At 39.3% G+C, this 16,220-nt stretch overlaps 1 protein-coding gene across 2 annotated transcripts in view; it reads right to left on the reverse strand.

Annotated features, from left to right (window-relative positions):
- nr4a3 (nuclear receptor subfamily 4, group A, member 3) overlaps positions 1-14,150 on the reverse strand; it is a 37,830-nt gene extending 23,680 nt beyond the window's left edge. Inside the window, exons 1-3 of one of the 2 annotated variants that reach the window (XM_088998898.1) lie at positions 11,869-12,007; positions 10,402-10,483; positions 2,389-3,221 (exon numbers count right to left, since the gene is read on the reverse strand). In XM_088998898.1, coding sequence (XP_088855024.1) covers positions 2,389-3,221; positions 10,402-10,465 — 897 coding nt within the window. In that variant the 5' untranslated portion in view covers positions 10,466-10,483; positions 11,869-12,007. Of the gene's footprint in view, positions 1-2,388; positions 3,222-10,401; positions 10,484-11,868; positions 12,040-13,995 lie in introns of those variants that run through there. The other variant, XM_088998899.1, reaches the window with a different exon arrangement.
- Between the last annotated feature and the right edge of the window lie 2,070 nt (positions 14,151-16,220).

Genomic DNA, 16,220 nt, shown 5'->3' on the forward strand with positions numbered 1-16,220 from the left:
AATAGTAATAGTAATACTACTACTACTACTAATAATAATAATAATAATTAATAATAATAATGATAATAATAATAATAATAATAATAATAATAATGATAATAATAGTAATGTGAATTTCTCCACTGCGAGACTAGTTAAGGCAAATCCAATCCAATAATAAAAAATAATATTAATACTACTACTACTACTACTACTACTACTACTACTACTAATAATAATAATAATAATAATAATATTTCATTCATCAGCGCCTTTAGCGCTTTGTTCCAGCATCAGCTGTTGTTAAAGCGCTGTGTTGCATTGTATTTTTGGACAGCCGCCCTCATTTCAAGCTCATATAACTCCAGTCCCATATCATTTAGGAATTAACTTTTTTTCTGATGAAAGAAGAGAATCTAAGATTTTTATCACTGATTTGAATGTTTATGTAGTCCTAAAACTCAATATTCTGTGGGTGCTGCAATTCAAGTGACAATGACAAAAACCCTGGCACTGGAGTGGACACGTTTGCACATCGTCTGGCAGTGAATGAGTTAAGTGGGGAAAAATTGACAATGATCAACGATGTGTGTCACGTGGACACAATGTAATAATTTATTACGTTGTGCCAAGATAACACATGTGCAAGTGGCGTGAGAAATATGTGTGAAAACTTGAGTAGTTGATGTGACCTCTGACCTCATAGCGTAATGGTTGTTACAGTGGTGCCTTGAGATTCTTGAGTGTAATCATTTGTAATTAATTTGCTATCCACGCTCTGTATGATGGCAGTGAACTCAATACAGAGTGAACAATTCTTCCTAAAAGAAGATTTAAACTTTTGAATGCAACTCTCAATTGTGGTTTACTGTTGAACTAAACATCAATTACATAATGTGTATTTTATTTCCGTAAGGCTAAGATATTGTAATAATAATAATAATAATAATAATAATAATAATACATTTCATTTACAAGCATCTTTCAAAACTCTCAAGGTCAATTTACAGTCACGGGATTAGTTTTTCTGTGGGTGAGCAGCGGCCGCCACATGTGCCAGCGTTCACTCAACCGGGAATAACTAAAATAGATCAAGTTACCTAGCTAGCTAACCGATAACTAATGGCTAGCTAGCTAGCTAGTTATATGGCTAATCGATAGCAAATAGCTAGTTAGCTAGGTATCCACCAACGGTGACCCCGTTCAACCGGGAATAACTCAAATAGATCAAGTTAGCTAGCTAGCTAATAGAAAACTAATAGATAGCTAGCGAGCTATCGATGAGAAGGTTTCTTCAGCCGTCATCTGTACAAAAGTGAAGGTTTCGGACGTTTCGCCTCCTATCCAAGAGGCTTCGTCAGCGAACTAAAGTCTGACTGGTCGTATCGGCCCCATTTATATATCCCTAATGTCCAGACATGGTGGCTATGATAGGTCCCTACTCTCAGGTTGGGGGGGGGGGGGGGGGGCGGGGACCCCTCCCTGTGGCCCCACTGATTGTTCCTACATTCCTGACTAACGACTGGCCTATTACCCCCACCCCCCCCGGTATGACCTCATCAGCATAACGACCCTCATCAGCATTGCGAAAGTTGCCTAACCTGTTTTGCCTAAGCAGGCTATTGTATGAACGATCCAAATTGAACCTCACCCCACCAGACCGGTTTAATGAAGGATTTTGTTGTTTTATAAGAATCGCTTCTTTTACCCCCCTTTCAAACCATCTATGTTCTTTCGCTAAGATTTTAACCTCATTGTCGTCAAATGAGTGGTTGCAAGCTTTTAGGTGCAAATGTACTGCCGATTGAGGCCCACTAGTATTATCCCTACGATGTTGATAAAGTCTTTTTTTGAGAATTTGTTGAGTCTCCCCAATGTACTGCTCTTTACAATTTTCATTCTTACAATGTATGGAATAAACTACATTACTTACTTACTTACTTACTACATAGCTAGCGAGCTAGTTAGACAGCTGATAGATAGAAATTGTAGAAAATTCCATACACGTGCTAATGAATAGCATCACCGTGCTAGTGTAATAATAACGCTTTTGACAAGGGAATATTGCTCCTTTCTGGCAATTTGAGTTAGTTCCAGTGACATGCGGTGAGGTTCATGGCTGGTGAGGCACTGACGTCATCGATGATGTCGTCTCTACTTGAACGGTAAATGTGAAAATTCAGCGATTTTGAAAAAAATCCTAAAACGGTGAAGTTAAATGGACAAGAACTTTAAAGTACAAATCACTAAATACATCTAACTGTTTAATTTATTTTTTCATTTTATATTTCCATGACAGCTTTCCATGATGACAGGTGAGGCACTGCCTCACCTGCCTCCACTGACTGCACGTCACTGGTTAGTTCGGATCGTGCACTTTGTGTGTATACAGTATGTGTTATGTTTTACCTTGAAGAAGCCTTTGCAGCCCTCACACGTGCGGACGCCGTAGTGCTGGCAGGCCGCGTTGTCCCCGCACACGGCGCAGGTGCCCTCCCCTTGGGGGCCGCGTGGCGGGGGCGAGGGCAAGCTGTCTCCGAGTAAGGGGCCGCAGGGGCCGAGAGCCAAAGAGCGGAACGCCAGACCGGTGCCCCCGGCCCCTCGGTGCAGCTGGTACATGGGCTGCTGCTCCAAGGGCGGACCGTGAGCATGGGAGGACGTGGAGGAAGAGGACGAGGACGTGCGGACCAGGCCTCCTCCGAGAGTCTCGTAGCCCCCCACGCCGCCCCCGCTGCGGGGAGGCGAGTGCTGGTAGAAGTGCGGAAAACGGGGCGACTTGAGGGAACCCGCATCCAGGGTGGAGCCCATGGAATGGGGATGCGGGGGAGGGACCAGCGAGTGCTCCTCCCACTGGAAAGAGGTGCCGGGCTGCGGGGGCATGGAAGGGGTGGTGGGCGTGGATGGGGGGGACTGTTTAAAGTACATGGCGGAAGAGGACAGGGCCCCCAGTTGCGGCCCCGTCGGGTAACTATCTTCCTCTTTCTTAATGGTGGGCCTGTGAGCGGGCATCTGGTAGAGGCAGGACGACTTGGGCTCGTAGCCCCCCTCCACAAACACGTTGAAGCTGGGGAGGGACGTGGTGGCGGCCGCCGCGGATATCTCGCCGCCGTCCAGGTCTAACTTGGTGTAGTCGGAGGTCATGAGGTCAGAAGCGTAACTGTCCCCCTGGTAGCCGAAGGACTGGCCGGAGTAGGCGGAGCCTGGGGGGGTGGGCCCATACTGAGCCTGCACGCAGGGCATGTCTGTTGGGATAAACGCAGAGCATCAGGACAGTTAAGAGCGCATTTCAAAAGCTGCAATCTAATGTTAGGACGCTCATTAGTCAGGGAGGTGAATGTGATGACACGCCAGTTAATCACTTGTTTTGTTTTGTTTTGAACACAGGAGCGGGATTTTAACAAGGATTGATGCAGCGCAGCAGAGTGAGATAGACATGCACGCGTGGGGGGAATTGGAGCGGACAGTTGTCAAAATCGTTGTGTTTCCTTGATATATTGTCATGCAACCCTCTGATTTATTGTGGATGGACGAGCAACCGTTTAATGGACATTTCGGGATATAATAAGCTTGAATTTACTTCAATATAGTACCATGCTTACAGTACGACATTCCAAGCATTCTGTAGTTTAACTATACAATCTTAAATTCTCTTTGGTTTAATGCAAGGGTGACAAATGTATTTTTGGCCGCGGGCCGCAGTGCCGTTATGGTTTCCTCTCGGGGGCTGTTCTGAATTTGGGAAGCCATTAGAATGTTTAATCTCCTCCACATATTACATATAGAACGCACAAGAAATGAATAAATAACTAGTTTTCAAATTGAAGTGGAAAATAATGACTGCTATTGTGGTTTGCACGCGACAATTTGAAATTTTAGTTCGGACTTGAGCAAGCATAAGGGAATTTTACAAATCTGATTTGCTTTCACGGACCAAATAAATTGATGCGGTCGGCCAGATTTGGCCCCCGGGCCTTGACTTTGACACTTGTGGCTTAATGTGTTACTTTTGCATTTCACCTTGACTAGGAGTGACAAATAAAGTGCTTAACTCTTAATTTCAATGCCAGACAATGTGCAAAAATGTGTCCACTCCAGGGCCAGGGTTTTTGTCATTTTCACTCAAATTCCAGGACCCACAGAATATTGAGTTTTAGGACTGCATAGACATTTAAAGGACAACTGACCTCTCCGAACAAGTTGTGTCCATAAATTGAAAAATGGCTTCAAATGACTGCTACTGAGCGTATTTTACAAAGATTCCACCACATATAGCTATATTTTAAGTTTTAAGACTCGCGCTGAATATTCCGGAAGTCTTGTTTTTGAGTTGGTGACGAGTCCATACGTGACGTCACTGAAGGAACGCAACTGACCAAAAAAAAGGACACATTGTAGCAGTCCTTCCATCACGTCAATGCATTTTGCTGTGCTTGTTTGGCCTGAAAACGTCAGGTTGCACCAAAAAGAGCCAGAAGAGGGCGACCAAGCTCCATATAAGGAATTTATCAGCCTGTGGAAACGGGCTGATTAATTCCTCACAGGGAGCTTCGTCGCCATTTTCTGCCTCTTTTCTGGACGCTACATTGCAGTCCAGATGCCTCAAAATGACACAGAAGGACTACTCTAATCAATTGCAAACATGTATGCTTTCCTCTTCAGAACTATTTGAATCATATTCATAACTGGATGTGAAAGCATATTCTCCGAATCTGAAGCAATTGTTTTGATTCTCGAGCAATGCAAGACGTCTTGGCGTGATGTCACGAACTGGGGGCGGGACTTTCTGAAAATGCCCAATTCGCAGCTCAATTTTTTGCAGATTTTGGAAACTTTAAGTCATTTTTATTGGTGTTTTGCATTTGACTAAAAATATCATACTGCGTGTTTTGGGTATTTTAGATGCTATGTAATGTTTTTCTGATGTCAGTTAAGAAACAAAAGTGACGTCGGTTGTCCTTTAATACAGTGTTAGAAACTTTAGACTTTCATCAGAAAAAAGTAGTTAATTCCTAAATTATAGGGTCTGGAGTTATCTGAGCTTGGAATGGGGGCAGCTGTACAAAAGGCTAATGCTTCCCCCTCATGGAAGGGAAAAAATATATCCAGCGCTTTATCTGCACCCTCCCGCAAGAAAAAACAAAACCCGAAACAAATTCGGGAATGGCGCTCCACGTCATATTTTCAATTCGTGAATAAATTCGGGGATGGCAGTGAACGAGTTAATAAACAGTTTCCTGATTATTTTTAGAAGTGTGTGTGAGCAAGAGTAAAAACCGGCGCTGAAACCCACTACGCGCTGTGCGACGTGGCCAACCGAACGGGATAAAAAAACCTTAAAAGCAACTCACGCCAGGTGCTTCACCTTCCAAATTTCAAACGGTAGCAAAACTACTGGCAGGCAATTGGCCGCTCATGACAAGTAGCATATTTTCCGGTATATAAGGCGCACCCAAAAGCTTTGATTTTCTTCAAAAGATAACCCTGCACCTTATACGCCGGTGCGCCTTATATGTGAAGTCATATTTAGGGGACTGACTCCATTTCCCCTGTAGAAGTAGTGCGTAAACACAGCCTCCACTGCACAGGTGTCAAAGTCAAGTCCCGCGGGCCAAATCCGGCTCGCCACATCATTTTTTTCGGCCCGCGAAAGCAAATCAAACTTGTTAAATTCCATGATGATTGCTAAAATCTGAGCCAAAATTTCATATTTTTGGATGTCAACCACAATAAAAGTCATTATTCTTGACTTCAGATTTGAAAACGAGTTATTCATTAATTTGCTGTGTGCTCTATATGTAATATTTGAAGGGACTTAAACATTCTAATGGGTTCCCCAAATTCATAACGGCCCTCGAGAGGAAACTTTAACTACAATGTGGCCCGCGGCAAAAAATGACTTTGACACCCCTGCTCTACTGTATTGCTTTGTGGTGTGCCTTATATATGGGAAAACATTTGTATATTCATATGTTATATTTGGAAAACTTTTTATCCTTCATTGAAGGTGTACTTTATAGTCCAGTGCACCTTATATATGGAAAAAGTTTAAAACTATAACATTCATTCTTATACTCCGGTGTGCCTTATACATGGAAAATACGGTAGTTTAAAAAAGCATGCACAGCCCGGTGCAAGTTCATGACCTCTGAGATGCTAGCGCAGGTAATTTTGCGATAAATGATCATGGATCGCCATGGTAGTACGAGATGATTTTGATTTGATCTGAACACAAGCCATACTTGATTTGTATGCTTAGCATATATCCTTATCAAACCGCTTTTACGTCACATGCCAGCATGTGTGTGTCTGTGTGTATATGAGCGACAACTGTCAACACAGCCATTCTACCATTGACACCCTCATACGCAGCGTGTGCCATCATCGCCCCTGTTCATGTTTATCCAGTCAACTACGGGACATATTAGCTCGGCTGTGGGTATCGCACTTGCCGATACTTCTTTCCATCCACTTACACACATTGGGTGGTTTTAAAGGCCGTTTAAAGGTCATAGGTTTATTAAAAGCTACAAAAACCATTGCGTTCCAAGTTGAAAGGCGGTGACGCCCGTTGACCGAGAGCAACGTTAGTCATGGCGGAAATGGGCGGAAAGGCACATTAATTTGCGTCTTTATAAGACAATGACATTATTCCTGAAGGGCAGCGTTCTTGCGGAGCCTTGAAAAGCTCAAGTATGACTCACATAAACAGACACACCACACACACACACACACACACGCAAAACAGTCCTTCATTCATTTAGCAAAATAGGGAGAATCCTTCTATTGCAATTTTATGTCTCCCCTGGCCTCTCAAGTTATGTAAAATAATCATCTTGATGACATTGAAGGTTTAATTCATGATTTAGTTTTAGGTTTAAAATGGAATCAGCCTCTTTGGTCATAACATTCCGAATATTTAGTTAAATCCTCTCACTAATGTAGTCTGGAAATTCAGGAAAATTAGCGCCTTAACATGTATTTACACATATGTGTTTTGCTTTCGCTTTACTGAATTAATTTATTTACTCTTTATATTTAAAAAAGAATCAGTATTTTAGGCCAGTTAATCACTGTTATCACATAACATTCCACATTTTTAGCTAAATCCTCACTCTAATGTGTGAAAATTCAGGAAAATTAGCACATGAACAGCTACTTACACATACGCATTTTGCTTTAGCTTTAGCTTTTCTGATTTTTTTTAAATAGAATCAACCTTTTAGGTCATAGCATTCCGAATATTTAGCTAAATCCTCTTTTTAAAGTGTAAAAATTCAGGAAATTAGCATCTTAACAGCTACTTACACATATGCATTTTGCATTAGCTTTAGCTTTTCTGATTTATTTGAATGTTTCTAAATTGAATCAGCCTTTTAGGTCCTAACATTCTCAATTTTTAGCTAAATCTTTTGTCTAATGTATGAAAATTCTGTAAAATTAGCATGTGAATAGCTACTTACACGTATGTGTTTTGCTTTTCGCTTTTTTTTTTCTTCTTTACCTGCGCTAGCTTTAGCTTTTCTGATATTTTTCAAATGTTTTAAAATGGAATCGGCCTTTTAGGCCCTAACATTCAGAAATTTCAGCTCAATGCTCTGTCTAATATGTGGAAATTTTCAGGAATATTAGCACATTAACAGCTACTTATTCATATGCATTTTGCTTTAGCTTTTCTGACTTTTTTTTAATGTTTAAAATTGAACTAGCCTTTTAGGTCGGAACTTTCCAAATGTTCAGCTAAATCCTCTCTTATGTGTAAAAAATCAATAAAATTAGCAAGTGAACAGCTACTTAAACATTTGCATTTAGCTTTAGCTTTTCATATGTTTTTTTTTAATGGAATCAGCGTTTTAGGTCATAACATTCCAAAATTTTAGCTAAATCCTCTATCTAGTGTTGTGTAAAAATTCAGGAAAATTAGCACGTGAATAGCTACTTATACATATATTTTGTTTTAGCTTTAGCTTTTCTGATTAAAAAGAAATTCTCATGTTTAAAATGGAATCAGCCTTTTAGGTCATAACATTCCACATTTTCAGCTAAATCCGCTGTCTAATGTGTGAAAATTCAGGAAAATTTGCACCGTAACAGCTACTTACACGTATGCACTTTGCTTTAGCTTTAGCTTTTCGTATTTTTTTCCCACAACACAAAACCAATGAAGATCGAAAAATTTGTCAATGATGAATCACAATGATGAAAAAAATGAAGAGTAAACAGTCTGCATTTGTGTTGTTGCTTGGTAAAATATAGTTAAATCAACTATACTGAATCGAAAGAACAACAAAGTCCGGGAAACTTTCCAGGGTTAATCTATTTCCTTGTCATTACACTTAAGTGTAGGTGTGTCGTTAAGTCATTGCCCTTGATTTTCATGTTCTATCAGACACGTGCCATATTTATGCAGGGGAGCAGGCCAGACTTAATTTAGGTAATTGCACAGATGAGCGCTCGCCAGCAGATCTGCAAAAGAGGGAGGGCTTTGCCACTATGGGACTGGTGGCAGCTAACCTCAATCTTGGCCAGTTCAAGTCGCTGCTTTTGTTCCCTTTAAATGCAGTTCGCTCGTCGCACACTCTGTAATCGGCAAGGTGAAATCAAATCCGCCACCCCACCCTGGATCATTTATGCACCCTAGCATAGATTTCTGAATAGAAATGAATATTTATCATCAACACAAATGCATTTCAAATACACGTAGGGCCGATCCATCTTGATGGAGACCGCTCTGCCAAATTGGAAAACATGTCTCTTATGATCAATAAAAAAATAAGCAAATAAATAAATTGGTGGATAAATAAATACATAAATAGACAAGTATATAAGTAAATAAATAAGCAAACACATGAACAAATAAATACATCACAAATAAATAAATCAGTAGACAAACACATAAATATATAAATCATTGAATAATCAAATAAACAAATACTTAAAAAATAATAAACAAACAAGTAAACAATAAATAAATAACCAAATAAATAAATAAACAATGTATAATACATAAACAAATAAATAAGCAAATAAATAAACAAATAATAAATAAATAGATACATAGACGAGTAAATAAGTCAACAAATAAACAAACAAACACAGAAAAATATTAAATTTCTAATAAATAAATACATATACACATAAATAAATAAATAAATGCTAAATAAATAAATGAATAAATAAATATATAAATCGTTGAATAATCAAATAAACAAATACTTAAAACATAATAAACAAACAAGTAAACAATAAATAAATAAATCAACAAATAAATAAAAAATGTATAATACATACACAAATAAATAAGCAAATAAATAAACAAATAATAAATAAATATATACACAGGCGAGTAAATAAGTCAACAAATAAATAAACAAACACAGAAAAATATACAATTTCAAATAAATAAATGCATATACACATAAATAAATAAATAAATAAATAAATGAATAAATGAATAAATGAATAAATAAATAGATAAAAATCAGGCTGTCTAATTTCTGAGCCAAAATATTGGCTACTTGAAATAATAATAATAATAATAATAATAATAATAATAATAATAATAATAATAATAATAATAATAATAATAATAAGCACCTTTCAAAACTGTCAAGGACACTTTAAATCTCGCTTGTAAAGTTATGGATTTTACACATTCATATAAGTTTGTGAGGGTACCTTTTTCTGTCTCAATTCAAACAATTATGCTGAGATTTTGTACCACTCACGCATATATACTGTATATATGAGATAATACATAAAAGGTGCAATGGCCTCAGGCAGGATCGTGTCACACCTGTTGTGTCACATCACTTTTCCACTTACGGCGAGATGAAGGAATTACGGCAACATCAAACTATCTTGAACTGCACTGACAGCCTCAGGTGAACAGACACATGTGTGATTTAAGTGTGTGCGTGTGTGTGACAGCAAATACAAACACAAACCCGTGTTCGCTCATTCTAGCCAAAAACATATGCCAGCATCTCATCATAGTGGAACCAGTAAAACCACCTCATTCCAGTTTGGCCTTCAATATGGAGCACTCCCTCGCTAACACACACACACACACACACACACACACACACACACACACACACACACACACACACACACACACACACACACACACACACACACACACACACACACACACACCCATGCACACAACTGTGTAACACAACAATATACATTTTTTATGTCGTAAAAACGGGGAAAAAAACATGACACTTTAACATCACTTTCATATCCCCCCCCCCCACACCTTTTTTTTTTTGCATCTACACTTTGTCCCCTATGTGAGTGTTCCTGCGTGCATGTTTGTATATGCGTGCAAGCAAGAGGACAGATGACCCAAAGCAGAGTCAGACACACAAGTTGTGCAGCAGTACACAGCGAGGTGTGAAAGGGGAGACAGTATCTAACCTCGAGGAGCGCATTTCAACTGGACAAACTGCAGCTGTTCCAATAACTGAGTGCGCTTGTTCATTGTCAGAATGCCATAGATCTAACAAATAAAAACATGGAGGTTGCACATATCAATACAAAAAAAAAGTTTGAATATTGATGAATTTAAAAATAATAATAAATCAGGAGTGTTGTTTGCAGTTGAATTTCAATACAATACAGTGAGACCTCAACTTACGAACTTAATTGGTTCCCAGACAGAGTGTGTAAGGCGAAAAGTGTGTATCTCAAAAAAAAAAATCCCATAGGAAACTATTAAAATGGGAATAATCCGTTCCCGGGTTTCCATAAAATATAGGTTTTAACGAAATAAGCCTTAAAACTACACACAACATACCTTATTCTATGTATAATAAATGTGCTATTGTATTGTACTGAAAAAAATACACTGCATTGTATCATAAAGTCGCAAAGAGAGGCACATTACATGAGGACTCAGCGACGGTGATTTTATTTTGTGTCTTCTTGGGCTGAACACGAGCCTGTGGTGGGGTTTTTTTCGGTTCCATCATCGTAAAATTATCAGCAAAAAGCTCAAAGTAGGCGATCGACGTGTGCATTCAATGAGAGGCGGTGTGCAAAGTAGCGCCGGCTGGAGCGCTGTTTGGTCGTGTGCTTCCGCCGAAGATCACTCCGCCAGCCGTGGTGCGTGTGTATTATGAAAATAGTGCTTATTATAAGGTTTAATTTTCATAAATTAGAGGTTCTTAAGATGAAAAGTTTGTAAGATAAGGTGTTTGTATGTTGAGGTCTCACTGTACAATATTAATTCATATCGCGCTTTAACAACAGCTGAAGCTGCAACACTGGTGTCAAATATATACATAGAAAAACTGTCCACAAGCGTTAAAAAAAAACTGAACTGATATTTGATTGACACCAGAATCCTCAAGCCAAAATTGATTTATAGTATACTTGTCGGTTTATTATATTAGTAAATAATTGCTCATGCGTGATATAAGATATATATGACATGACATTTTCTTTTATTTGACTAAGTCAAATGTCACATCAATCTGCACTTGGCCACACACACACTGGTTGCGATTATGCAAACACAAAAATTGTCATTTAAATTTAAACCAGGCACCTTTTTAAACGTATACTTACACTCTTAACCCTTATATTACGTTGAGAGAAAAAATTGATTATATTGTGGGTCATTTTGACCCGTATGTAAAAATCCACACAAAACAGTCAAATAATAGGTGACATCAGCAACAACTGTTTCTGAGATGTGATAAAAAGCGAGACAACCTATTTTCTCTCCCACTGGGATATTTTAGAACTGTTTTGAAAAAAGGAAAAGGAAAGGATATCCAGTGCTTTCATCAACATGAAAACGTAAACGGGTCAAATTGACCCGTAACATAATATGAGGGTTAAGGTAGAAAGAAAGAGTGAAAATCCAAGGTTTGGTTGTACCTGGCGTGAGAGCTTCGCGCTGAATGGTGCTGAGTGTCCGGGTGTGTAGGTTGACGTGGCTGCGAGCTGTTCGGTAATCTGGAAACGGGAATGGCTCGTCCGGCTTCACGGTGGAAGGCTCCAATTGCCGGGATTGCGATCTCGGCTGGAGGCACTTTTCCGAACCTGAGTCTGAAAGGAGAGAGTGAGAGATGATGATGACGATGATGATGCCTGTTTGAAATTCTCACATCCAGTACAATTATTATCCAAATTATTATGCTCCCTGAATTTTCTTCTTCTTCTTTTCCTTTCGGCTTTTCCCTTCAGAGGTCGCCACAACAAATCAGTGTTCTACATCTTCATAGGTTTTATTGGCAGGTTTGTTTTGGCCAAGCTTTTACGTTGGATACCCTTCCTGACACAATCCTATGTATTTTGATTCTTTTCCCACCTTCAAATCCCATTTATAAAACCCACCTATGTAAAATCGCAATCTCAAGATAGTTTTTTCTCTTGTTTTTATAATTTTATCTGTGATTTTATTTATGTCCCTGTTTTGTGATTGTAAAATGTCCTTGAGAGCTTTGAAAGGCGCTTATAAATAAAATGTATTATTATTATTATTATTATTATTATTATTATTATTATTATTAATCAGGGCTTGGGACCTGCACAATAAGACACTAACTTATATCCCCTTGTGGCGACAGAACAATCAACTCTATGAACTGAATAAAGATGTAGATATTCGATAAAAGCCCCCCCCCCACCCGAACAATTACCAATAAATACCATTTCAAACAAACTACCTCCCCCCCCCTCCCCCCCCCCCCCCGCCCCGTGTGCAACAAATAGAAAACGTGCAAAAACTTTCACTTTCACCCAAACGCAGAATCGCGTTTACCAACCCAGACAAATGAACACTTTTACATGCGCGAATGCAAAAATATAAATACATACAAATAAAATTATTAAAAAGTCACTGAGAAGAAGAATTTTGGTGCACGGTGCGTCTCCGGTTGCCTCTCGCTGTCTCGAGAATTTCAAGGTTTATAGCGCCCCCTTTCAGTCAAATACACCCTTCAGGTCAAAACGGAGATTCTACAAATCGTTTTTATCTTATATGCTTTTGTGACCTGTAACACTTTTGACACATTTCCCCAAAAGGGAAACCCCCTTCTCAACACTAGGGTAATGTATTAATCCAACTTTCACGCGGCCATGTAAGAATCGTCATAAATACTGTTATACCTCAATATGAAGGCGGAACGAACTTCAAGTGAAGCGTAACATCTTGTGGTTTTTAGAAGTTCGGATCGGCGCGTGCCTTTCATCTTAAATTTAGGCTCTTGCACAATTGCCATTAGAATGACAGTTATTTCAAAAACTACAGTATAACCATGACATATTACGCAATGAGTTATCATTATTTACAATGTTCAAGTAACCTTTAAAATCATTTTTGTTGGTGGGTGAGTACCTCAGACTATCGAGTTATAAGAATTACACGAGTAAATGGTTAAAATTATTCGAATTGGAAGCGTTCTGTAGGGCTCAGCGGCGCACCGGTAACCAAGAGAGCCGCACATAAGCCGCAAAACACGCACCCGGAGTGCCGGTGAACCCCCGGTGCTCACTCGCCTCCCTCCCTTTCGCCAATAAAGCCTGACAGCGGGATGTTTCCAGCAAACAGACATTTAAAAAACAAAGGGGCGAGCGAGTCAAGTGTCAAACTACACAGAAATGGACGTCAGTTAGATAGAAGATAAAATTATGGCACTTTGAGTCAACTTCTGTAGTAAGAATAAAAAAAAAACACCGGAACTGATGCTAAGAAAAATAAATTACATGACTTATTGGACTTGGCATGACATTTTTTCAGAACTTAAAACGCTGTTAACAAAATAAAATCAAATCTGAATTTAATTTAAGTGTTCCTCTACGAGGCATCACATCTCCATGACAACCAGAGACGTGAAAAAAGGGGAAAAAATAATGAATGAAACTCGTCCCAGAGCCGAGCTTAACTGTTTAACACATCAGTGCGACTGATTGATGGTATAAACCATAAAGGTTCCAAATAATGGGGCATATTATCATAGTTGGGCACGTGTGTATGTCTCATAATCATTAAAAAATACTTACTGCTTTGCTGTGGAGGTTCCGTCTTTACGTGTGATGACAAGCTCGCATCAAGTATCCTTTTCACATACACGATAATCACCCAAAAGTCGAAAATGTAAAAAAGACAGAAAGAAAGATAGAAAGAAATAAAGAAAAAAGAAAGAGCAAAGGCTATAGTTGAAAATCGCGGTCAAAGTTTCTTGCTCCCTTCTTTTGTTATTTTGTGATAAGTAGTCTAAGTCTTTCAAAAAAAAAAAAAAAAAAAATAGAAAGACACGAGTGAGAAAGAGAGTGTCCCGTGTCCGTCCCGTTGTGAGCGCCACTTTGCAAAGTGTGCACTTTGTTTATGCGCGCCGTCTGAGGGAAGAAAGTCAAATAGTGCATTTATGTGGGCTGAGCCTCCACGAGAGCGCCTGGTATGCGCTACGTCAATGTGACGCCATGGGATAGGTGACGTCACTCCAAGTAAAACCCTCCCCTTTTTTTCTTCTCGGCTCTCCCCTGAGCTGCTTGCACACAGCGACACACTAGCAAAGAGAGAGAGAGAGTGGGGGGGGGGGGGCAGCTGGTTGGTTTGATGGATGCAGGTCAGAGAGACCCTCGCTGGCGGGCGGGCGGTCGAGCTTGTGCTTACTTCTGCTTTACACAAAGCTTCATATTCACATCCAATGATGAGCGATGTTTTGTTCAAACATTTAGCTTGTAGTCGACGTGCACATTCCACTATGAAGTCCCTGATAGCCACTGCTGAAAAGGATGCTTTGATCCTCTCCTCTTTCATCTAGAACTGCTTCATGTCACAAAGACGTTACAGAAAGTGCTGAAGAATGAATGACTCTCTGTGTCTTTGTGTTGTCATATTATTTTTTTTTTGTTCTTTTCACTTTAAGATGGCGCCGCGAGATTGGCTGCCTTTCCAGCAGCTCCTGTATTTTCTTTTTCTACTTCTTTCCTTTCCTCTTACTTTCATAACTTTGCTGGTGTGAAATGTAAATTTCTCCACTGTGTAAATTATGGCAGTGGCGGACCGTCAAAGCCAGCAAGGCGTTCTCTGCTGGCCTAAAAATATCTGAATCACAGTCTGATTTCAACTATATTTTTTTCCCATAAACTCTAATTAAATAATTCCAAATTGTCTCTCAGTTTCTTTTCATTTCTTTTCCCCTGTTGTGCTGCTTCCTGACTTGTGTTTTCGTATTTAAGCATTTAACCAATCACATTCCAGCCATCATTTGTTACTAGGGTCAGAAATCTACTTGGATGCCTTCACAATCATTTCTGCAGGCCCCTGGTGTCGATCAAACTGTTGCTCTAGTCTAACCAATCACATTTCGAGTTGGCAACCCAAAAGGGGTACGAACGCTTTCTTCCAGGCGCTGATCAACGTCAGAGTTTTCGCAAACTATGATTGGCTCGCGACTAGCCAATCAAACTGCTCTGATTACAAGCGGCTCGTGATAAGAGCATACTGGCAAGAGCTAGCACACTGTATCGGCAGCGAGCTGCATAAATATATTGTGTTAATTTAATAGAAGTTTTGTCAACCCAAAATGGCTGAAGGAGGAGAAGAAATTAATTTGGTTGGAGATTTATAGTTAAAGTCATTTACAAGACAGACTTTTCAAGAAAAAATTATGTAATGATTTTCATCATGAAGAAAGGTCGATCAGTTATTTCCTGGCTAATGGTACCGTCTAGTGGACTTGTAGTAAATCACACCACTTTTTTGTCTGGATGATTTGTCTGGATTAATAATAATAATAATAATAATAATAATAATAATAATAATAATAATAATACATTTAATTTCTAAGTGCCTTTCAAAACTCTCTAGGACACTTTACAGTCACAGGACATAGCACTACTGAAGGCCTAGCGATGAAATCCACGGCCCGCCACTGAATTATGGGGTAGTAAAACAAAAAAAACAAACAACAACACTCCATCCCAAAACAAAATTTGGTGCCCATCTGGTGCCTCTATTTTGATTTGTAAGAACCCACCATGACCGAGAAAACAGAAAGTGTGACTGACAAGGTGTCAATCATTCTTGTCTAGCAGTTGTGAGAACGCTAAGAGCTAGCCATACGTTTATCTGTTCGTGTTTGAGAGGTATTTCTTAAACTATGATGGATTGATTACTTGTGGAGCCGAATGAATAGAAGAATGGAGCGCGTATGTGATGGGTATGTGAAACTGGGAGTCGCCGCTTGGAATTGAAGCGGATTTACATGGAAGAGGAGCCA

The sequence above is a fragment of the Hippocampus bargibanti genome, linkage group LG06 (genome assembly GCF_051943395.1).
Source record: "Hippocampus bargibanti isolate YZ-2025 linkage group LG06, ASM5194339v1, whole genome shotgun sequence".
Lineage (NCBI taxonomy): Eukaryota > Metazoa > Chordata > Actinopteri > Syngnathiformes > Syngnathidae > Hippocampus > Hippocampus bargibanti.